Genomic DNA, 23,931 nt, shown 5'->3' on the forward strand with positions numbered 1-23,931 from the left:
TAATTGAATTCAAAAATTTACTTCTTGAAGTCTGTAACTTAAAAATTTTGACCAATACTGCAAGATCTTCTAGGAATACTAATTCATCTAATATGTGGACAAACATATATGATTTATTGAACAAGTAATGCAAATTATTTAATAATCTTCTTATTTTAATGCACTTTTTTATTAATATTTGAATCTTGTGGAGAATGTCATTGTATATAGTTTAAAATCTTTGTTTAATTTTCTCATTTTGTTATGTCACTCATTTTGAAAAATGTACATATCTCTAGTTTATGTCTATTTGACAATATTTATCTCAATAAAGTTGTTTAAAAAATGCATGCTAGTGCAAAATCTGTTATTCCAGCAACTTTCTATATTTATCACAGCAATATTTAAAACCTGTACCTAATTTTTGACCTCCTCCATTATTTTTGGCACTGTTGAGATTTCTTGTACTATGAGGATGAGAAGCATGATGTTATGCTTTGTATAATATATAATTTTACTTTGTTCTATTATTGGAATACATGACTGTTACTGAGTGTTACTTTATGATTATATAAACGTGAATATCTTTTCTTTTCAGTCCTTCTTATAGGTTGTCTTTGCATTGATGAATATATAATGTCATTTCTATTACATCATTATGTGGAAAAGAATTAATAAGGGAAGTTTTAAACAGAATGAGAGATTGATAAAGAAGTGATTACACAGACATCTGACAAGAATATCAAAGTACAATTATGAATGTAGCTGATAGCACTCTGCCTATGCAGAGATAGGAATCACTTAGATCTTACCAATGAAAATGAAGTAAATCAAAGAGTACCTTGGTTAGAATAATATTATTAGAATTAGAACTGCCTTTAGTAATAGTGATCCAACAACCAAAAATGCCATGTCAAAGAAATGTTTATTCATTATTTTTTACCTCTTTTTTTCTCTTGCCTCATTTGACCATTAACCCCCCCCCCCCAACTCCTGCATAACTAGCGCACTCACTATCCCTGGCAGGTAAAAGCCCTATAAGTTTGTTCATTCCTCCTTTGGGCAAGAACCAAACAGTGCAGAGTAGAACCATCTTCCATTAAGGACTGGGGGGAGGTTACTTTTAAGCCTTGACACCATGACACATGTCCAGATACTCAGTAGTGTTCTAGGATATGGCATGCAATAGCCATCACTGAGGGCATTCCACAATAATGTAACTCACAAGACATCCTTTACCCCCTTAAAACCAGTGCTCCTTCGTTTTCTCTGGTATCCACTGGGGAATCTTCCATGGGAACATGTGTCCGAGACAAATACCCCTACACCCTCCTCCCAAAGGAAGTCAAGCTGGGAGAGCCACCCCTCTTCTCCCTTTGCCCTAAACCAACTTCAGGAGTTGCTTGAACCACTAACTGAGCTCAGGTCACCTGAGTCACACTCAGGGCTTCATATATCTGTGCCAATACTGCTGGTCTGCATCAATAACTTTGCTGTAAACATTTTGTATCTAGCCATTGGGCTTGCATATACTTCAAAATTAATGAACTTACTTTGATAAGTACACATATTGCAGATTTTAAGAAACTTTCATTCAATTACCTGAACACCTTTGCACAATTCAAGGATAGTAAATAAAAATTCCTATATAGTTTGCATGCTCTAAGCATCATCTTTAAAAAAAATGTATATTTCAAGCCTCAGGACTTTCTTTCTTCACTAAAACCTATGTTCCTGTTGTACATTTAGAGGTTCAACTCTTTACTGATTTACCTTCCCAAGAGCAGGCAGCCATGTTAGTGCTGGTCCCCATATGTACATAGTCTGCCAATCAGTGTTATGACCTGGTGCATGCTCTAGCACCCCACTCAGTTTCCATAGATGTGCCACTTTAACAGCACTGAAAGAGCAGGAGAGGTGTCACAGGGCATCACTGCCTTATTCATTATGAGTGACTAAGTGCTCAGGCTGAGCTGTTTTAAAATCCAGTGCAGTCATTTTTTTACTTATTAATTAAAGGTCTGGGCACTGCATGAGGTCTATTACTTTTGCTGCATGTCTGTAAGCAAAAATACTATTTTTAATGAAATTAAAAATGTATGAATTAAATAAAAATAGAAAGGTTACAACCCAGTAGCACAAATTACAAGGTACTATATGCCTCTCTTCAAGTTTCTCACCAACTCTTTCTTTGCCATCTTACTTCCATATACAACATGTCAGTATTTTATATACTCACCTTTAGCAGAACAACAGCATAGTCATACATCATCGTCGGGTCCTGAAGTTTCATGGCTCCCTTTTCATAAAACTTTACAGCTGCCTGCAGGTTATGTGTGACACCTTGCTGACCCCAAAAAAGCATCCGTCCAAGTGCTTGCTGAAAAAGGTAAAACATAAAGTTAAAAATTATCAGATAATACCTCAGGTAATAAACTGCAGTACTTCATATACATTGGAGAAAATGTTTGTAAGGAAAGTATGTGATTTCTTGCAAAGAAATGCAGAAGCAGGTAAAGAAAAGACTATCATATAAAAAAATGCAATTATATTACTTACGAGACAGTGGAAAAGAAAGGACTGCAGTCTTACTTGGCAGTTGTAAAGACTAGTGGTTACATGGAAATTCATAAGGACACCCTTGTGTGTTTCTACACTTATGTTTGCAACAGCATAATAATATTCTTAGAGCACACACACACACACACACACACACACACACACACACACACACACACACACACACACACACACACACACACACACACACACACACACACAGATAAATACATGTGCTGAATTTTATAATGCATTTGAATGAGGGCTTTACCCCCACATTTCCCCCATGTGTTCTTTCTAAATGGAATACAAGAGAACTTCTTAAAGTCAAAGGCACAACTGAAGACTAAAATGCAGTCTGTTGGTGTGTTTTCTACTTGGTAACCTTGTTAAGGAGTCAGATAAGCTAATTTACACTTTGCAGTATATTTACTGTAATGAAACTGTGACTATGATTCACAGATGTCCATTATCCTTAGTACATGGACCTGAAAGTCTTTACAATAATGCAGTCTCCATAGGAGTTTTTTACTTATTTTATTTATTTATGTTTCAAAAGAGTTAGAACAATCAAAGGTGTAGCCTGGCATGTCACACAAACAACAATACATATATTTTAAAAATAAATTATTTTCTGCGCTGAGAAAAGCTAGCATTTAAACTTAACAAAGCTCAGGCATGCTTATCATATTTTATGACTTAGTATTTTGTTAAATGGCTTTTTAGCAGAGTACCGGGTTGGGTACTTTTTCAGTTTTAGAAAAGTACACTGTCAAGAAACATGCACTGACCAGGTTTGTGGTGTACACTTTTGGGTGTGACAGCTGCATTCTGGAATCTAGTACGCAAGTTAGCTGCACCCTTAACATCCAAAAGAAGCTTGCCTTGGCAGAGAAAACTAAGTGTATTTAGCTTAATAGTACATTAGAGTGTGGTCTTTATAGTGAATGTTTCATTCACGAGTTATTTTGTGTTAGGATTGTTATGCATATGTTCTCAGAATGCAAGTTTTTTTTTGATTCTGTGCAGGAATAGTTGCTTGAATGCATACCTGTCAATTATTCTAATATCAAAGAGAAAGGATGGAAGTGAGTGAAACAAAAATCCTGTAGTTAAGTATGTAGCAGTCTTAGTTTGGATAGTTTCATTGGGTTTTAATTTCTATTAGTAGTGCATTTTGACCCAGACTGTTCAACAGTTTTTAAGAGAAGAAGCTTAACAATTTGTTTGAGTCTCCCATTTGAAAAAAATCTGATGGACTAACTGTTTTATTTGGCTTAAAGATGTATCCAGATCATTGTGTCCTGTCTCCTTGGTTAGCATTTTCTTGTCTGTTCAGGAATTTGTGGCACTGACGACTGTCTAACAAGATCAGCAGCACCATAACAGTGAGAAAAACAATTAAAGAAAAGCAAAACCCACATGCTGATTTTCATGGCTATATCTTCTGATGCTTTGGCTATTTAAGGTTTGAAACTTGTTGACCTGTGATCTGCAATCTAGGACTGCCAGGATCTGTTCAAGACTCTCTCTGAAGCTAGCCACATAGAAGTGGCAGGGAAAACTCTCCTGGTATTTTACTTTTGAGTGGTACATTGGACTGTGGTATTCAGTTCACTTGTTATGAGAGATATCCATGTCACTACATCCTGTCTGCCTAGAAAGCAAGTGGCACTCTAGCATAGTGCTTACTGTGACATCCCTTCTCTTGGCCAGTAATCAAGGAGCCTAAATCCTCACCACTCACACTGGAGAGGAATGCTCGCTTTTAACAAAAATAGATACACACAGTACTTCTAAATGCAGCTCTCTGCATCAAGCACAATTTCCCTTAAGAGCACACAGGGAACACACTCAGTCCAGGATCTGGGTTTCTCTCTCTGTCTCCCTCCAGTTTCCAAATAAGACTACCCACTGGCACAGCAACAGAGTTGCGTCCTCTGCAGTGTCCAAACCAAGTCCTCCAGCACACTCTGTGAAACCAGTGCTTCGTGTCCCTGCTCCAAGCAACTGACATGCATGTGCGCGCGCACACACACACACACACACACACACACACACACACACACACACACACACACACCTGGGAAAGGCTGGTACAGCTTTACTAGCTATACCCCCTTCTGCCAGGACTATAAGATAATTACTGCCACCATACACTCCAAAGCCAACTACTCTAATGGTAGTGTTTGACCAATGCAGTAAGGCTTTTAGGAGTGGCCACAGAGTCACCAAATAGATGCAAGTACTTTTAAAGGTTACAATATTCTCTAAAGGACCAGCCACAATGAAAAGTTTCAATATATTTAATAATAAATAATAAAAGAACATGAAAATACTAAATATCTATTTAGAATAAACATCAGAGTTTCAGTCACAGGAAATAGTAAAATAATACAGATGAACAGATTCACACAGATACAGAAAGACAGTACTTAACTAATCTCACTATATTTTCTTGACTGATCTAAAGAATTGGCCTAGATTAAGAAATTTAACTTCTTACTATTTTTCAAAGTTAGCTGGACTAAGATTAACCTCTTCTCTTCCAGTATCCTCTGTTAAAACATATATATATGTAATCAGTTAAATACAGCCAGGACCCACTGTTGGTACATTTTTAACATGAGCAGCTTTACAAATACATTTTCAACACACCTAGTACCCAAACATACTTTACCTTCTAATCTGTTCCTACTCAACTTATTCATGCCCTACTTAAGAAACTAAGACCTACCACCCTGGCTGCCGACCTCCTCCCAGCAGACTATCTGCAAAAGGCTGCTGACATCATAGCCTACCCCATCTCTATCATGATCAACAGTGCTACATCGGAAGTTACTGTACCCACTATATGGAAAATATCCCATGTCATACCTCTCCATAAAGGAGGTAGTTCCACTGAACTGTCAAACTTTAGACTCATAGCTATTCTGTCACCTCTAGGTAAAATTATGCCGAAGTGTGTACACATACAGCTCATGCACTACCTCACACAGAACAAGCTGCTGTCCAACTTTCTGCATGGCTTTAAGCCACACCACAGTACTACTTCTGCCCTCCTCTCTTTCTCTAACGTCATTAACCACAACCGCAATAATAACAAACTATCCTCAGAACTCTTTCTAGACCTATCCAAGGCTTTTGACATGGTTGACCACAAAATGCTTATAAATACCTTGAAGGCCTTCTCCTTAAACAACCATGCACTCCAGTGGTTTCAATCCTACCTGCAGGGCAGGCAACAGGCAGTCCAATGGCAGGACAAGCTATCATCTTGCCTACCTATCACATTAGGAGTCCCCCAGGGCTTGATACTAGGACCCCTTCTTTTCTCCATCTTTATCAATGATCTTCATTCAGTCATCCCAGATGCTACCTGCTTTCAATATGTGGATGACTCCACCTTGATTTATTTTGACATCTCACCAGCTACTTTATTCACATTAACCCACATTACCTTCAATACAGTGGAAAAATGGCTCTCCAATCAACATCTAATCCTAAACCCCAACAAAACTAAGTTGCTCCTCTTCTCCCCCACATGCAGGACCCCACTGACAGCCTTCAACATAACTGCTAACAATGGCACTATCATCTCCCCAGAAGCCCAAACTAAACTACTGGGTGTCATAGTTGATAACAACCTGAAGTTTGATGCACATATCAATCAAACAATCAAAACTCTTAATAAAAAACTTGGCTCTCTTTACAGAATCAAACCTTTCCTTACCCCAATTGCTAGAACTGCAATTGCCCGTTCCCATCTACTATCAACTCTTCTCTATGCCTCACCTCTATTCTCCAACTTAAACAAAATAGATCTTAATAAACTATCATCCTGCTATAACCACATTGCCAGATTTGCTACTGGCACAGCCTACCGGACACACCACTGTCACAACCTAAATCACCTAGGATGGTTTGAACTGCCAAGCCTACTGCAGTTCAACCAGCTAATAGTGGCACATAAAGTCCTTTACCAACCAGAAAATACACCTGCACTAAAAAATATTATCAGCCCCTACACCAGTACCTGGCCAGTGTGATCATCCACTAGACTCCTAGTTCAAACATACAACTCCAACTACTCAGCTGGCGACTCTCTGTTTGCCAACTCTGTTGGAAAAATATGGAACAGACTCCCAGTTGACTTGACCCTAGAACCCTCACTAACTCAATTCAAACCAAACTCAAGAAATACTTCAAAACTCACTGGTTATGTCCTTGCACTAACCCTGACTAGTGACCTCTCCCTTTCTTAGTGCCTTACCTTCAACTACTTCTAATGTTTTTCTACCACTCCATTTCAGAAAGGGTCAATTGTATAACTGCTGCTCAGTGTGTCTTAAACCTGAATGTAATGTTATATATGTTTAACTTTGAAAATAATGTTATGTTTTGTAAAGTGTTTTATAATAAGTACTATATGTGCTAAATGTTGGTATTGCTTATGACTGTAATCTGCTTGAAACTAGCATTTATTAAATGTTAGATGTGTATTATTATCTTGGAGCTTTTCTCCCTGGGCCTCCACTGTAAATGGACATGTATCCAGTCGGACTATCCTGGTCAACAAATGTAAAATAAATAAATAAATAAATAAATAACCACAAGCATCTGTACAAATCAGTTTGATATACAAATGACATAATTCTTTACAAAATTATAGCTAGCTGTGCTGGCATATGTTACACATCCACTGCCCTACTTATCCTGGCATAACTGGCAATACCTCACATTGTCACAGTTACCACCACTGTGTCTAAGCTGTATACTGTCCTCATATCCATAAGAGTTCCTCCTGGTACTCCAGTTTCCTCCCATATCACACAGTCATGCTGCACAGATTGAATCATTGCTCTAAAATATTCCTAGGCTTTTGCCATGAAGCTTTATTTATGGACTGTCCTGGTAAAATTATTTTAGTCTAATGAGATTTACCTGGAGAGCAGAATTAAATATGAGATAATAATAATATCTTACTATATACAAGTTTTGTTTTCAATGTTGTCTGGGATAATTTGCAGTCATTCTAATATTATGGACATCAAGTTTGTTTTTAAGTTCAGTGTTTCTGTAGTGTGGACAAATAATCTAATTATGTTGTACAGACGAGCTCAGAAAAATTGTGAAACGTGGCATGTCTGCAGCTAGTGGGGTTTGGCCTGAATGTACCAGTAATGACTTAAAGAGGTAAAAGTAAAAAGTCAGCAATGTAACTGAAATACTGCTATGTTGTTGAAGGATCATTTGCATATACCCCATGGATCTCCACTGCAGAAAGTTTAAGGTATTACACAATGAAGACTCTAGGTTTGCTGAGTCTTTCTCATAGTTTTGACTTCATAGTTAATACTAGTCAATGTTTTGGCATAATGATTGACTTATTAAGTGATTTATTACCAGTATTTATGTTTGTTGCCATAAAATTCCAAACATTTGAACCAAAAATGCTTGTTTTCAGAGATAACTTTAATTTTTGCATGATCACTATATTAATGATCTTGAAAATATTAATTGATTCCCAGTCATATGTCTTCCTTGGACTGGTGGTGCTTTAAATTGTTTCACCACCACCACTCTTCTTTTTATATAAATGAATATCGCTTAAAATATCAGTGTCAAAGGACCTCGCTGCAAATGGCTCGCTCTGTGGCTTGCATAAATGCATCTAAACGGCAAAGTGTGGCTTAAATCTTAATAACTTAGAGGACTGCAAAATAGAGGAAATATCAGAATTGGTGGTCTCCTGCCACCTTTCAATGAAGAATGCCTATAACTAGCAGTTCTTTTTTATCTTTCTTTATTCTTACTTCCAAGATATTTTCCCGCACACAAGACTTTAGCTGTTTTACTTTCTTACAGATTTAATTATTTATTTATTTGGAGTAATCTGTAATATGTTTTTTGTTTTGATAACACTAATCTCTTGTTAAAGTTCTACTACTGGTTTGAAGATGAGGTAACCCCTCGGAATGTAACTCACAGCAGCAAACACTTTCCCAGAGGAACCTGTTGGACAAAGTACATGGAATGCTCAAATGACAGCAACACAGACACTACAATACTAAAAAATATTCTTGATCTCAAACTTTTGAATTAAGATGAGGACAACCCTGAATGTGTTCTTTGAGAACTGGTGCCAGATTTCATACTTCTGAAGTCTATGCTTTACAACACTAAAATAGCAAGTTACTAACAAGAGTTAAAACCAAACCACTGATAGGAATGTTCATACAAGTGCAACTAATATACATTACGATAAATATGCTAAAGCTAGAATACACAAATAACCAGAATCAAGGTGCCATAACAAGGATTTGATTTTGGCTAGCTGTCCTCAAAATTCAGAAGAGTTGGACCACACACATTTTATCCATGACTTACATAAGAGCTTGTTGATCCTGTGTCCTTACAGCATTCATTATAAGGGTAGGACAGCCCACTTTGCCCCTTCAAGTGGTTCCAACCAAGAAGCTTGACCTATTGTTTGCATCCAATATTTAATTAATGGCAAGCTCACCTACCCAGTTAACAAGTTATATACATAAATAAGACTAATCTGCTAGGTATATCTGTAGTTATCTTTAATGTTAAAAGATACTTTTCCATATTGTTTATTACTCTGACTTGGGGATCAAAAAGAATGCTAGTTTTCAGTTCCTGTTCAAATGGTTCCTCTGGTCTGATGCGCAGTTAAAATTTTAATGATTTTTCACCTTTTGTAAAGTATTATTTAAAATTTGACTGAGCGTTCATTTCTCTCCCACTCAACAGCGGTAGAAACAGAACCCAATACCACTAAACAGTGCATAAGGCTGCTGTGATGCTCATTCATTACTTATTTATTCATTAACTGGGTGACTGGACTGGTCCGTTGACCTTTTTCAGTCACAATGTGAGTCAGGCAGAGACACAAACTTTGCACTGTTAACTAAAGGGATAGTTATAATTATGGTATTAGTAAGCACTCATTTTCAATAATATGTACAGATGAATCTCACTTAGTATTACTTTAATAGTAATTAGAAGATCATAAGTAGAATCATAGGGGTGCAGCCAACTGGCACAGAATGTCAGGGATAGTATGTGACAGAAGAATGCTAAAGAAACTGAAAAGTAAGGCATACCAAGCACTGTGACTAATACTACTGTCTGGTACAGAAACTGGGCAGTGATGGCAGGGCATTTGAAGAAGCTAGAGGTGATGGAGATGAAGTGCCTGATACAGATCATAGGATACACACTATGGGACAGATGAAAAATGAGAATATAAGAGCAGAAGCCAAAGTAGTTCCATTTGTAGAGAAGGTCAAAGAAAACAAATGATGGTGGTTCAGGCACATGTGTGGGAAGGAAGATAATCTGGTGAAGAAAATTTGGGAGAGACAGGAAGATGACAACAGGAAATAAGGGCATCTAGCAAAGAAGTGGGTTGTTTGAGAGAAGACATGTGACAGGCAAGATCATTAAAGAAGGTAGGAGAGTAACAGTGAATCAAGAAAGATTGCAACAGTTGATGTGACACCCTAATCCCATGAAGAAAATGGGAAAAAGGGGGTTGATGGAGTTAGAAGGATAAAAGATGAAATTCAGGAAGAAACATGTTTAGATAAAAGTAGCAAATCAGTAACTTGCCCTTAAGTTTAGTGTAGGGTATTAGCAGTCAAAAGATCACAATGATGTCTGCTTGTCAGAAACGTTGATAAATCTGCACAGTTTATTTGCTTTTCTATTTTTTTTATTTATGTTTGAGGTGTGCCCAAGACTTACAAGTGTCAGATAATACTCGAGTTTTGGTAAAAGTACATTTGTGGATATTAAATAGCAGGTTTCTTAGGTAGGAAAGTAAGTAATCTGATATGAGAGTTTTAGCTTTTAGACAACTTTGAGATCCAACCTACGTACATGTCATAGGACTGAGAGGGAGTGTTGTTTTATTCACAGGAATTTTATGTGAGTTTGTTTGGTTGATAGGGATAGGGTTCCCATTGGAACACAGATGGATTAGAGTTTTTGTGAGGCACTGACAATCACAAATTTTTGTTTTGGATGATTTCATGTTAGTTGGTGAGGATGAAAATCATGAAAAAACATTACTGAATTAAACCTGCAGAAGATTTTGTATGTCTGTTTGATGCTCTCTTAGGTTATAAGTCACCTGCATAGATTATTGTGTTTTTCTACAGAAGGTCAAATAACAGTCAGTCAACAAATAACATAAATAAAATGGAACCTTGCAAAAGTGAGGTAAATATTGATTTTGCTATGCAATTTATGGTGAATACGGAGAGGATGCACAATGGTAAGTTGGTGAGGGTTGCTCTTTCTCTTTTTTCTGATAGCAAAAGAGTTTTAGTTAATACTAGAAAGTTATGAAGTTCAAATGATGGTTTATACTATATTACTGTTTTGTATCTGGTGATATTGTACTGAAGTCTTAGACGACTGGAGAAGAAAAATAGCGGAGCACTTCAGGTGCATGGAATAGATAAAGATTCAGAGGACAGACATACAAGGAGAAGTAGGAGTGAATGTGGACCCAGGAGGATCTAACTATAGAAGAATATTAATACAGGGAAGGCTAGTGTTCAGTTAATGATAGATAAGGAAACGTAAAGGTAGTAGAGAGTCTTAACTCAGATAGGCTTTGTAAGTATAAGTGCAGCGCAGATATAGATAAGAAGGGAAAAGGTTCACAGGTTCATAGGATTATATGAAGGTTACGACCAAGGACACCATCAAGAAGTTCAGCCATATCACCCAATACTTGTGAGAGACAATCAACATACCAAACTAAATAGACTTAAAGTCCAGTTTTATGTAGAGCTTATAACAGGGATTTTATGAGGTGCTGAAGAAGAAGAATGTTAAGTTCTACGGCTGACACTAGTAGAATATGTAAGTAAGATTTGGTTAATAATAAATGTGGTAGCTGTTTGTTGAGAATAACTCCACAGTACAAAAGATTTTAGCAGAATGGCTGAGGCAACAGAAAGTAGAAAGGGTTGCTGCCAAGCTTAGGGAGCTATAACAAGGAAAATAACCAGAGATCCACTAGAGGTATTAGAAATATTTTCAAAATGTTATCAACATCCATATAAAGCAGATAAATGTGGAAATCAAGAAAAAATATAAATGGAAACGTTTATGGAAGAATTAACTATGCCAAGGTTAGAAACAGATGAGACTCAATTCCTAACAGGACAGGAGGAGATGAGATAAAATAGTGATGTTTAACCAATCTATAGGAAAGTCTGCAGGAATAGGTGGTATTCCTTTGGACGTTTGGAAGCTAGGAGTGAAGAAAATTATAACAGATCTGGAAAGTTTTGTTTAACAGTAGGAAGACAAGCACCAGCATCCTGGAAAAAAGCTGCAGTGGCTATAATACCTAAAGATGGTAAAAACTCTTGAGATCCTGCTTCATATAGGCCCATTTCCATTCTAAACTATAATTATAAAGTGTTTATGTCTTTAATGGCTAGAAGAATGGCAAAGATGATGGCAAAATTGACAGATATGGATCAGTGTGGTTTTCTGGAGGGAAGGCAAACATTTGACAGCATTACTAGAACAAAGATGATCCAGAGGGAAGCAGAATATAAGAAAATACCACTGTTGTTGGTGTTCTTGATGCACAGAAACCATTCGGCTGAGTAAGTTGGGATTTTATGAATAGACCAATGGAAGCATTTGCACTCCCTAAAAAAATTATAAGGTTGAATAGGAAGATATATGAGGGATCAGAGGCAAAAATTAAAGTGTGGGGGTTGCTCTTTTGTAACTTCTGTTTGAGCAAAGGAACCAGGAAAGGGTGTCCTCTTTCCCCTTTGTAATTTGTGTTATATTTAGAACCATTAGTGTTGTGGAACATTCTTAGACAGTTTCAAGTCTTTTCAGGATACAGAATTAATGAAGATAAAAGACAATAGCTGTAAACTATGTACCCACACACAAATTGGTTCAGCAACAGCCATATTTATGGGAACATGATAAAATTAAATACATAGGAGTGTGGATTAAAAATGATTCTGTTATGGTAGTTAAGGATATGTAGGGAAAGACTAACCAAAAGATAATATAAAAAATTGAGAACTAGGAAGCAGTGAAAATCTTTTTAGTCCCTTTACTTTAATACATGGGTCAGGCATATTTTTATCAACCAGAGAAGTTGTGGATAGTAATTAATGAAACGTTATAGGAGTTTATCTGGGAGAAGAAGAGGGCAAGAGTCAAGTGAGATAAGTGATCCTTCCAACAGAACAAGGTTTTTTGTGATTACCTGATTTGAAGAGATATTTCAGAGCTACACACTTAAGGCTCCTATACATAACACAGGCAGAAAGCTATAATTCAAAGCGGAAAGGGCTGATGATGACATGGGCAAAAAACATGAAATAAGGAGTGACTGGGATTGTGGATGCATATAGAAGATTATATTCATAACGTAGCAGAAGGAATTCTAAGAACTAAGCCAACATGGGAATGGAGAAAGGAAATTTTGCTGATGCAGATGACTGCAATTAGGGGAACAGAAACTAGGGAAGATGGGTCTGGAATTTACTGGAGAAAACTGGCAAAGGAACCAAGGTATTGGGAGCAAATAATTAAACAGGGAAAGGTAATAGAATGGGAAGAGGCCAAGAATTCATTTGGACTGCAGGTTACATATTGCCTTGCCTAAGGAATGATATCAGAGTATAGGCAAACTAAAAGGAAGAGTGGGATGCTAAGTGAAAGACCAGCACTGTTTGGGTTTTTAGTAGAATCTAGAACAGAAGCCACTGTTAAAAAAGGGATAATTTGTAGGGCATATAGAATATTGCATGACAAAGACAGTAAACAATCAGAGGAGGTTAGAAAGGATGGGAAGAGAGATTGGATAAGCAATTCACAAAGAAACAATGGGAAGGTATATGTATGGCTCACAAATATACAACAAAGGCTAGAAGATTTAGGATCTTTACTTTATTAAAATGTTGCACAGGTATTTTTATAACCCATGTAGACTTCAAAGATTTTTTTCTTTGATATATTGCAAGTGTTGAAGGCATAATGGGGAAGAAAGAATATTTTTTGGGAGTGTAATGAGCTGGCAGACATTAAAAAAATCCCTGCAGACTACTCTGTCAGAAATACTGGGTGAGCAAATTGGTGTTACTAAGGAAATGATTTTTTGAGCTGTTATACAGAATCGTAAATATGAAGAGATAGTACGACCTTCCTAAGTTTAATTCTGGTGGCTGCCAAAAAGGAATTACTAGAAAATGGAAATCACAGTCTAAATCAGCTGTACTAGAAGTAGTGAATATAGTAACACAGATAAAAGAACTGGGAATGGGTACTTTAGAAAAGAGTAGGAACAAATTACATAGAAAAATGGGAATTGGAATAATACATGCAGAATAATGTTTTGGAGGAGGGATGTGGTTTAGGGGAAGGCAGGAATTGAATGAGCTATGTAATGTTTGCCTGGCAATGACTGTATAGAAGATAAACCTAAACCAATGCTGGGAACATTACAGGGAAAGTGCTTGTGTATGGTTTACTTTAACAGGTATAAGGAAATATATATGTAGTTTTTATCAGTGATATGTATTATACAGTATTGCAGAGACAATAGCGTATGAGGGTTTAGCATTACTGTAACTGAGAAATATACAGGAAGTGATAGTTTTACTGGTGAAGAGTAGAGGAGCTGGATGAGTGATTGGGTGTCTCAAGGGACAGGTATGGGATAGAGTTAATGAGGTAAAATGAGATGCAATGGGATAGGCGATAAGATGCAATGGGATAGATGAGAATGGAGAGGGGTAGAAACTAATGATTTGTGTGTTCATTCAGTTTACGTGTGCCAAGTTTAACAATTAGTGCTAGTAACATGGAAGAAAAAAAGCACCACTAAACAAATGTATTTCAAAACAGAATTAGATCTATTAGAAAAAATCTATACCAGTGCGCAACGTTTGGACATGTGCATTTAAACCATTAGTTACAGCAGTTTAATGCCTGTAAAGGGAGAAGAGGATGAGTATCTCATTGAAGCATAACTGACTGATACCATTACATTTAGTGAGCTTTGATGAATACATCCTTAACTTACTCCTGAACTGTGGTGACATTAGAGATTGTTACATTAATTAGGATGTACAACAGTCACTCCATACAACAGTATGGAGTGACTGATTGGCTCTGCCTTCCATGTACTAGTTTTCAGAAAATTGGTTCATAGGTGTGTACTAGGCTAATGGCCCTGGAGTCTAAGCAAGCCCCAACCAATATCCTTTCATATCATATATGTTAGTTTGCAACAAGTTTTAGTGAGTTAGGCTTAGCGATAATGAACCATATCTACTCCCATGTCACTGAGAGGTAACTCACCCCTGTCAGTCTACGGAATACAGTTCTGTAGGTACAAGGTACAGAACACATGAGAGGATGTGGTGATTTGACCAAAGTCCCTTTGTCACATTGCCTTCCTCCTGCGACACATCCAGAGGATGTTAGCTGATGGAGACAATAACTGTGATACAGGATTATTTAATTCTCATCCAGAGGGGTGTTAACTGATAGAGACAATAACTGTGATACAGGATTATTTAATTCTGAGCAGGAGTACAGAAACAGCCAATTCCTAAACTGGAATTAATTGCAGACATATTCTTGCTAGCTATTACAACTAGACTTCTGCAGTGGTTGCTTGACTACCTCCACTGAGTTCATCCTGTTCTGACATATTCACTTTTATATCTGATTTAAATGTTATAATTGCTTTAGACTACAATTTATTGCACTTTATCTCTTTACATTAGGACATATGTTCAACTTCTCAGTTTATACTTTTCTGAAGTTTTCATGGGAGCTGATATGATGTGTGATGAGGTAACATTTAAGGTAAAGGATAATTAAATTCAGGTAAAGGACAATCAAAAGTATTATTCTTGGCCGGAGGCTAGGACTGATTCTTCTCTTCCAGCCCCAGACTTTTTGTCAGATGACAGTGAGGTAAAAGCTCCAATGTCAGTAGCAGCAGTGACTTCTGGTATTACTGTGGTGAACAGCATAGGAAATTTCACTCATAAACTTGATACATAAGCAAAGCATCAACTTGTATAAGTGTCACCTAATGAATATCTTCCTCTCTTCCCTCTACATCTTAACCAACAAAGAGATGTGAGGACCTTGACAGTCACAGTCTAACATAATGGATTCCTCCCAGATGTCCACTTTTTATTGCAGTCTAGTAGTAAGCATTAACTAAGGGCATCACTGAGTGGATGTGAATTGGGAAACTTGTAATTCTTAAGAGAGACAGACTGCCTAGTGAGGATTTCAGAGACTGTGTTAGCTAGCCTCTCTGTTAGTAGAGTTATCCTCTGATGACAGCATCCACTGTAATAACATCTAAACAATCTGCATGTGAAGTGCATTCTGACTCATAGTGTGAATGCACAACTTATCTGTAAACCTCTAAAAGTCTAAAAGTTTAACACCACCTATATGTCAAGTATTTTCATCATAAACTAAGTTTCAAGCCTGAACCTGTTTCTGCAGTTTATCGGTATGCCATCAGAGCCAGATCTTGGCCAAATGGGGCCCTAGGCAGGGTAATTGATTGGGGACCTACTTACACACACACACACACACATACACACACACACACACACACACTCACACGGGGACCTCCCTACACACACACACACACACACACACACACACACACACACACACACACACACACACACACTCGCATGGGGACCTCCCTACACAGACACACACACACACACACACACACACACACACACACACACACACACACACACACACACACACACACTGCAGTCATTATAGTGTCCCATTATTTGGCTATCTCTCCCCAGTTACCATAAACACTGTTCAAACATGTTAGTGTGCATACTATTTGCTTCTACAATGATTACAGACACTTAGATTTAATTTAAAATTTTTATTTTAAGTTGTATAGCACAAACACTGATAGACATTTGCTAAACAAAACAATATAGTCTCACAATGAAAACAGATTTAACATTAACAGTAAACATATCTGCCCTTGAAACTCACAGTCATTGAAACGGCACTGAAAACCACATTCAAAGAAAATACATCTGACCAGTGGTGGATAAAGTTTACCTCTGAGCTATTTTCAAACCACAGGCCCCTTGTACACATTTTAAGGACCATGCAAACATGCATGTGTACTTTGATTCACCTTCTTGATTGTATTAAATTATATTCCTTGTAATATCCAGCACCGCTTGTTAGAGTGTGTTTTAAATTTGTAGTTTTGAACATTTTTCCAGTAAGCAATGAAAGAAATTGTGTGAATCAATAATAACCAAACTGTACATTTTTGAAAATTTCAACCATAAAAGGCCATTCAATTTCAGTCAATCTGCAAATCTCTGCAGAAGTAAAAATTCCACATTAAAGATATCTATAACTAATGAAAAGGTTGCTGCTAGCAAACAACTCTATATTTCAAGTATTTCATCTACAAGTTCAGTGCCTGCTACCCTTGAAGAATAAATTGCCTATGTTACATTAAAACATGGTAAGCTGATAATATTGCAATAGGGAATGGATGACAAACCGACAACAGGCTCATGGCTACTAGACATCTCATCCAAAGAGGGCACACTCAGAACTGCATCAGCCACCCCCCCTTAAAGTACAACAGATTATCAGCAATCCATCTATATGGTGTGAGAGTAGAACCCATAGCCTGCTACATAAAAAAGTATGCTACCTGTTCTGCTCCTAACACTGCTTTAAAATTCTATATCACAAACAGTGATGACTATTTGCCAAACAAAACAGCTGCACATTGAAAACAGACTTGCATATGCACTAAAGCTCACACTACTTCTTGAAAATGCACTGAAATTCAGTCACTTGAAAATGCACTTTGAGTGCTCTGGAAGTTGGTGTAGAGGATTCAGGCTGTTGTCTCCTGTAACTAAAGTACAGGTTTTAAGCTAGAGCAAACTAACCTGCCATCCTTAACTAGGGCATTTCACACACACACACACACACACACACACACACACACACACACACACACACACACACACACACACACACACACACACACACACACATTTTAACAGGCAGACATGCATCAATGGAAAATGTTATTAGTAAGACAGTGACATCAAAACTGAGCAAAGTCAGAAAAGCATGGAAAATTTACGTAGCAGTTCTTATGGGGTTTGTGAAGTATTAGACCAAAGATCTGTCAGTATCTCCACCATGTCCTGTAGGTAAGCAAATGAGTAGGTTGTGCAACTGTGTCCTGATGAAGGGGCGATTGTAAAGAAGTTTTTGTCCACCCTCAGATCACAATCTATACTGCTGCTGCTGTGAATAAATGATACATATGTTCGTTCTAGTACTGACAAAATAATATATATTACATCATCGATTAAGAGAGCAAAAAACATAGAAAAACATTACTCTCCATCAACAGGAATAATTTATTAAGACATTGCAGGGGATATGAATGACAAGCTGTACACACACGTTGTGATAGGAATGCGAATCTGTACATACTGGCAACTCAAGCAGGGTTTCTATGATAGGAATTACATTGACCTCATGCACTACTGTTCAGTTTGATGGAGACTGCTGCTCAAATCACTCAGGGCACAGACCACAATGCTCAACCCCTGATGATTCTTTTCATACTGAAGTGTTCTACTACCAGAATATCTGATATGTAGCAAACAACCATTGGATATCGATGTGATGAAATGTCAGAATTGTGCATGTCTTCAACAACAACCTTACAAAAATAACTCTGAAACATCAAAAATACTGATAGCACATCAAGGACAAGAGTACAAGTGTCATAATAAAAATAAAGTGTCCTACAGTCAGCACTGAAGGGCATGTTTGTGCTACACTTTTGTGTTTTACAGAATTGATTTCCATATGATTAGGAGTAGATGACTTTGCTGTACTTTATAACCAGTCTTCCATGCATTTGCTCACAAGAGCAAAAAGTAAAAGTGAAAGTACATTCACCTGTGTGCATGTACACATGTGCACTGACACACACACACACAGACACACACACACACACACACACACACACACACACACACACACACACACACACACACACATATGTAAGATTCAGTCATCAGTTCATACACTTACCTTAATTCCGAAGTGGCAGGAATGTTTGTTCATTATGTTTAAAATTCCATATGCCCAAACATGGAAGAGAAGAAGTGACCGAAGGAGGTATGTGTGTCGACATAAGCAGGGACATACAGGAACAAAGACCAAACATTGCTCATTCTCGTAAAGAAGAACTAACACCCTTAAAGAACAAATTTAATTTTTTTATAAAAACTAAAGGTTGTGGCAGCCAGTGGTCCCTAGGCAACTGCCTAGGTTACCTAGTGTTGGATCTGGCTGTGTACACCATGTCATGTTTTTGTGAAATGTCACATTATTTTCTTCTTCTTCTTCTTCTAATTCTTTTTTTCCTTAACTTAACTAAGTTTGTTTTTATTAGATCAAATATGTAATCAATGACAAAATGGTGACAAATGGATATAACATAATATAACCAACCCATACCTCTCAACCTGGAAACATCAAAAATCTGGACAAAGGCCCATGCAAAATGGGTACAAATCTGTACACTGATTAAAATAAAATTTACATACATTATTATGTAACCCCGCCCCTCCAATGGAACTGTGGGATACCAACTTCCAAACAAAAACAAAAGAACAGACAACCAAAACATGGCCCCAGACCCTACAGTAAATGGTAACCATTTTTTTAAATGTGTAGCAATGATGTTCACTGGGAACTTGGGAAGGGAGAAAATTATAAACTTTAGGATTTTGTTTTTGGTGACTTGCAGTATGTGGGTTTTATGGTAAAAGTAGGGCATTTAATGATAGGCAATATTCTAATCTTAGCAAAAGAATATTATAGTTTGCTAGGACCTCCAAAAGTCATTCTGCATGACCTACTGATCAGTGGTGTAGCTAGAGTTTATGCCGTCTGGCCCCTGGGCTGTCTGAGTTTGCTGCCCTTGCCCCCTCACAAAATCATGGTCAAATGGGGCTCCCCATACACAGCTCTCCCCCCTGCAGCCATTCCAATATCCCATTACTTGGCTGTTTCTCCCCATTTACCATAAACACTGTAATGTGCATATATTACTGCTTTACTTCTACAATGATTATTTGGATTTCATTTAAAACTTATTTTACATTTTATAGCACAAACACTAATAGACATCTGCTAAACAAAGCAAAACAGTCTCCCAATGAAAATAGACTTAGCATTAAAACTTCTCTGCCTTGAAACTCACATTCATTGAAACCCACATTCAAAGAAAATGCATTTGGCCAGTGGTGGATAAAGATTACCTTTAGGTTGTTTTCAAATTATAGGCCCCTTGCACAGAAAACATACATGTGTCCTTTGATACACGTTCCTGACTTTATTAAATTATATTCCTTGTATAATACAACACACTTTGTTAGAGCACATTTTAAATTTATTGTTTTGAACATTTTTCCAGTAAGCAATGAAACAAAATGTGTGGGCCAATAATGACAAACTGCCCAAATTAGAACATTTCCATCATAAAAGTCTACTTAAACTTCTGTCATTACAATCTACCAATATCAGTAAATATGCACAATCTCTGCAGAAGTAAAAGTCATCTAAATAATTACACATTAAAGGAATCTGTAACTAATGAAGATATATTTCAGTGTTTCATCTACAAATAAACTGCTTGCTGCCCTTGAGGAATAAATTGCCTATGTTACATTAAAAAAAAAATGACAAGCTAGCAAAATTGCAATAGAGAATTGATGGCAAACTGATAACAAGTTCTATGCCAAAGAGGACATTCTTAGGACTGCAGTATCTACCCCCTTTTAAAAGTACAGCACAGTACAGTATCAGTAATCCATCTACATACTGTGGGAGTAGAACCCACAACCTTTTGCATCAAAAGCAAGTATTCTACCTGTTGTGCTACTAACAACACAAACAGACTTGGCATAAGCAATGCTACACTTCCTTCCCCCTAAAAAACTATGCAGCATAAGAAATCTGGAAAAAGCTAAAATTTATTGAGGTGGGGGGCAAAGGCCCAAAACCAGGGATACATTATAAACATTGCTTGTATAATCTTAGAAAAGTTGCTAGAATGAAATGTTTTGTGTTTCCTGAAAAATAGACTGAAACTTAAATGTCAATCATTATTTAATCAATTTAGTTCACTGATTTGCCAGAAAACATCAGCTTTTAAGAGGAACAGACCAAACATTCCAGACCTTGAATCACAAGTAGTGGTATGGGTAGAGATTTTAGGCTCTTAGTCTTGCTCCTTATACCTAAGGTACAGGGTTTGAGTCGGGGTACCCCTAACAGCCAGTTATATGTACTTGGGGCATTTTACTTACACACACACATACACACACACACACACACACACACACACACACACACACACACACACACACACACACACACCTCTCTACAGAAATACGTACTACTACAACATAAGGAAGTTGGAATGAGTTTCTCTGCACATAATAAAATAAATCAGTGCAGTGATAAACACATAGCCATATGTTAGCAACCGGTTTCCTGAATTGCCCGTACTGATGCAGAAGCAATATTGTCATTTCTCACTCCATATAAGAGTTTCCCACTCCACATAAGAATATAAATCACTGCAGCTGTTCCTCATACACAGGACAGGAAGCCCTTGCCATTTCTCTCATCACCACATAAGAAAAGAAATAAGTACAACAGTAGGAAGCACTTAACCCTGCCATTGTCAGAATTTAAATTACCCACACTGGACTGTTTCTAACACACACAGGAAGCCATGCCATATTGCCATTTCACTCCACATTAGAAAATACAGCAATGCAGCAATTAAGCAATAGGTGAACAGAATTAAGTCTTTTTTTTTTTTTGCCTTTCCTGGGAAAATATCCGACTCTGCTGCTTCAAGTTAAGTTGAATATATTGCCTCCTGAAGCTGACATCATTGTGCGGGTCTATATCATATGAGCGAATCGCACAAATTGCGAACGCTCATAATATCGAATGTACCGGACCTCAAAGTGTTTTTTCTGAGATCGTGGTACAGTGAAGAATGGGATATTTGCCCTTTCCTCACTGTAGTGCGATCTCGGAGTTGGAATATATATTTAGTGGGGGGTGTGGGGGACTCAACCCCCCCAAAGGAAGTTTGAGGTGTGGTATGTTTGATATTATGAGCGTTCACAATTTGTGTGATTCGCTCATATGATATAGACCCTCATCGCGCACGGCCTGCATGTGATGACGTCAGGAACAACAAAAAAAAAACCTTCAAAATTAAACCTGGGAAATTCAGAAATTAAAGGGGCCACTCAGAAATTCATGGCACCCCAATAATTTGCCCTCAAAACCGGTATTTACCGAGAAATTCTGTATGGTTGAGAGGTATAAACCAACCTGACAAAATATAAAATTACACAGTAACATTCTCTCACAAACCTCAATGTACACAGAAGAAACTTGACAAAATATCATTTAAAAGATGCAGTTAACATTTTTTGAGAAAAATGAATGAAAAATGAGGGGAATCAATACCTAAGAAATATGCAACCTTAAAAGAAAGCAAAGTAATAATCCACTGATTCTAGCTACAGCAATCTGACTATAAACCCAATACAATTTATTTATTTGCATTTGTTTACTGGGAAAACCTGAGTGGGAATTAAAATCCCTTTTCAGCTGAATGCAACAGAACTTTAGACAGCTAAGAAATATGTTGTACTCTGAGTTCATATTCATAGCTAGTGAATTTTTAAACAATTCCTAGTACACACTGATGCCTCATAGATAGGCATAAGTGAAGTCTTATCTTGGGTCATAATAGGGGGGTAACTCCACATTTGTTACATTCATTAGAAGATTATTAACAGTGAGAAATAAACATCTTAAACGTAAGTAAATAGTACAAAGTCAGTTTTTATTTGTATTATCAGTCACAGATGGCCATCTTCATACCTTATTGAAATGTACTGGTGAAGGCTTAAGACAAAATCACTGGCAGTAAGTGAACCAGAGTAAATTACACTCATGCCAGACACAGTCAAGAAGAGGAAGTCACAGTATTTCCACTGAGAAACAACACAACAGAAAATTTTTTGTCTCACCAATGACCTTAAGGGGATACAGAATATCGCAGTCAGGTTAGTATGCCTGCCCCCATCAAATCATTTTAGGGTAAAATAACTTAAGAAAATGTACATAAATCACTTAGAGTGATGCAGAGAATTTGGTACTACATATAATAAGAAGATATGGCAAAAAAGCATTTGGGAAAACAGCATTTTTTTCTCTGTTTTAGTGCAGCTGTCTTTTAACATACAAGAAGGAAGCAGGGATGCACTATTTTCAGTGAAAATTGTCTTATCCAAGCTCAGGTCTGGATACATAGAAGAAACATTCTCCTGCAACCCAATATGACTTATCCTTTTCTACCTAAAAAGTTTTTTCTTTACCTTCCCTGACATCTATAGACATCAGGATTAATTCTGCTTCTTGAGCACCGTGAATTAAACAGTAGGAAGGGGTGACTCAATTCTCATAACTGAAACCTAGGCAGATGAGCTGTGTTGGGAATGGATGGGAGCAAACTGGTGAATCTGGCCAGATGTAATGATGTTTTGTAGGAAAAGTATTACAGTAAACATCATGTTAATGTCATCGAACCACTGCTAAACTTGGAGGGAATGTTAGCAGAAAGAAGGGAACTTGTTACCCTCTGAGGGGAAATAAGTAAGTTGACTATTTGAAAATATGTTTATTAGTTTGGTCTTCAAGAACTGTCACTGGGCATGATGATTGTGTCCTTGATGTACTGACAAGAATCTGTAAAACAGAACCTGCAATGGAATAAAACAGGGACTTGTGAGGCACTGAGGGTGAAAAGCTATGTAGGATGCCAGCAAGTAGAAAGAAGGAAAAGATATGGAGGGAGGGAACACATTAAAAAGGTAGTGATTAAAGAAGGAAGGACAGTGGAAAGCAGAAACAAAGAAACTGTAGCTGTACTCAAAGAACCTTACAAAGTTATATAAACCCAGGTTAGGAGAGAAAGAAAGATGAGAAAAATACACAGAAAAGGTGATGTATAGGTAGACAGTTAAAATAACAGCAAAGGGAAGTGCTGGAGAGAAAGACAGACAGAGATCTAATAACTAATTAAATGGAGAAAAATAGTCAAAATATGACATATTTCCACTGGAGTTTTACAAAAGCAGCAAGGGCTCATATACAGAGGACACTAAGTAAGCTATATGTCAAAGAACAGGATGTGGA

General features: G+C 37.2%; 1 protein-coding gene across 1 annotated transcript in view; it reads right to left on the reverse strand.

The window, feature by feature from the left end:
* Positions 1-23,931, reverse strand: part of LOC122803164 (protein sel-1 homolog 3-like) — a 920,824-nt gene that overhangs the window by 304,733 nt on the left and 592,160 nt on the right. The window contains exon 13 of the mRNA XM_044072781.1: positions 2,219-2,359. Within this exon, the coding sequence (XP_043928716.1) occupies positions 2,219-2,359 (141 nt within the window). The remainder of the gene's footprint in view (positions 1-2,218; positions 2,360-23,931) is intronic.

This window comes from Protopterus annectens, chromosome 5.part1, assembly GCF_019279795.1.
Source record: "Protopterus annectens isolate FY-2018-M chromosome 5.part1, PAN1.0, whole genome shotgun sequence".
Taxonomy (NCBI): domain Eukaryota; kingdom Metazoa; phylum Chordata; order Ceratodontiformes; family Protopteridae; genus Protopterus; species Protopterus annectens.